Genomic DNA, 1,680 nt, shown 5'->3' with positions numbered 1-1,680 from the left:
AGCAAATAAAAAAAATCGGTTATTTTGCTCCACACTTCACCTACCAGTTATATTTCATTCTAAATAGAGGTTGAATTACCTTCTTGGGAATAATTGATAATTCGCCTTTCTTAGTTTTACCCGGTGAACCTTCAATTCCGATGATGTCGCCTCTCTTAATTTTATTAGTGTCCGCAGCGTATTCATCTTCGTTGACATAACCACGAGCATTGGCCATCACTTGAATTTTGACGCCTTCGCCGCGCAAATCGTAGAAAATCAATTTTGCACCAGAATTTCGAATGGAGTGTATACGACCAGCGACACTCACTGTGACATCCAACGTTACACCATCCGAGATAACATTATTGTATTGTTCAATGAAATTTTCCAACGAAAGAGTAACATTGAATTTATGTGGATAGGGATGTGTGTCGGCGTTTTGCTTAAATTTTTCAACTTCAGCCTTTCTCGTTTCGAAGAATACCTTCCCCAATGATATTGGATCGTCTTCATTTTTAATTTTGGCAGTGTTTTCCGTTTGTTTACTTCGAGCGTCTTTCCTGTTTAACAAGTGTGAAATATTCAAAATGAAAAGACTGTAAGGATTTGTTTTGATCGAAAAACCTAACCTCGAATTCTTATTGCTGTAAATAACGTTTGGTACACCGATACAATTCACCAGAGAATAGTGGAAGAATCTTTTCTCAGGCACCCTTTTTAAAACGCTATAAAAACATTTCTGCGATCTACTTAACATTTGTAATATAATAAATAAATAGACTGAAATATATGAACAAAACGCCGCAGCTATGTATGTGAATTCTTTTCAACTGTCTCACTATGTTTATGACAGGTGTGACAGTTCCAATGTCAATGTATCTGATACAACAAGAGAGCGCTAGGTTCAGAATTCAACATATTTATTCAAAATTGAATAGAGTCACTCACTCAATGAAAGATGTTTTTTTAAAGTATCGAATTTATTCAATAGCATATTTCAGAAGAACCAAGTTAAACAGTGATGAGGGGTATTGAAACATTTTTAAATTTCCTTCTAGAGGATAGTAGAATCGGTTTGGCGAACCGAAATGGATACTGAAATTGTAAATAAATAGTCACTTGGTGTAGCGGCAGCTTAAAGCTGAAGAGAATTTATTTTTGTGCAACGCTTTCATCGGTGACCGGATGTGGTTGATTATCCTCTGGCTTCATAGCAGGGAACAAAAGTACTTCCTTGATGTTGTTTGAATCGGTTAAGAACATAGTCAATCGATCGATTCCCATGCCCCATCCTCCAGTTGGTGGCAGTCCATATTCAAGTGATGTGCAGAAGTTTTCGTCGACTAATTGAGCTTCATCGTCGCCAGCTTTCTTGTCGGCGGCTTGTTGTGCGAAGCGTTCACGTTGAACGGCCGGATCATTCAATTCGGTATATGCATTGCAAACTTCCTTCTTCATAACGAACAATTCGAATCGTTCCGTTAAGCCTGGAACACTTCGGTGATATTTGGCCAATGGGCTCATGATTTGAGGATGATCGCAAATGAATGTTGGATTGATGCATTGTTCCTCCAGGAATTCACCCACCAATTTATCAAGCAAACGAGCAGTTGTACGTGGTGGAGGACATTCAATATTGTGTTTAACGCACAAATCACTGATGAACTTGTTGCTTGCTTCGGTGTTAAACTCTTGTGG

At 38.3% G+C, this 1,680-nt stretch overlaps 2 protein-coding genes across 2 annotated transcripts; both read right to left on the bottom strand.

Moving 5' to 3' along the window:
• Window positions 1-35: 35 nt before the first annotated feature.
• Window positions 36-807, bottom strand: LOC129572119 (lysine--tRNA ligase-like). The gene is made up of 2 exons (XM_055452038.1): window positions 612-807; window positions 36-542 (listed from the first exon to the last, which is right to left on the bottom strand). Exons 1-2 carry the CDS (start codon window positions 737-739, stop codon window positions 41-43), a joined length of 630 nt encoding a protein of 209 aa, XP_055308013.1. The 5' UTR covers window positions 740-807; the 3' UTR covers window positions 36-40.
• A 136-nt stretch (window positions 808-943) lies between these two features.
• Window positions 944-1,674, bottom strand: LOC129572118 (lysine--tRNA ligase-like). The gene has a single exon (XM_055452037.1). It carries the CDS (start codon window positions 1,504-1,506, stop codon window positions 1,135-1,137), a length of 372 nt encoding a protein of 123 aa, XP_055308012.1. The 5' UTR covers window positions 1,507-1,674; the 3' UTR covers window positions 944-1,134.
• Window positions 1,675-1,680: the final 6 nt, after the last annotated feature.

Source organism: Sitodiplosis mosellana, unplaced genomic scaffold (assembly GCF_009176505.1).
Source record: "Sitodiplosis mosellana isolate CC-2019 unplaced genomic scaffold, AAFC_SMos_1.0 Smas_scaffold_4197, whole genome shotgun sequence".
Classification (NCBI taxonomy): Eukaryota; Metazoa; Arthropoda; class Insecta; order Diptera; family Cecidomyiidae; genus Sitodiplosis; species Sitodiplosis mosellana.
This window is presented reverse-complemented; position numbering and strand designations above follow the sequence as displayed.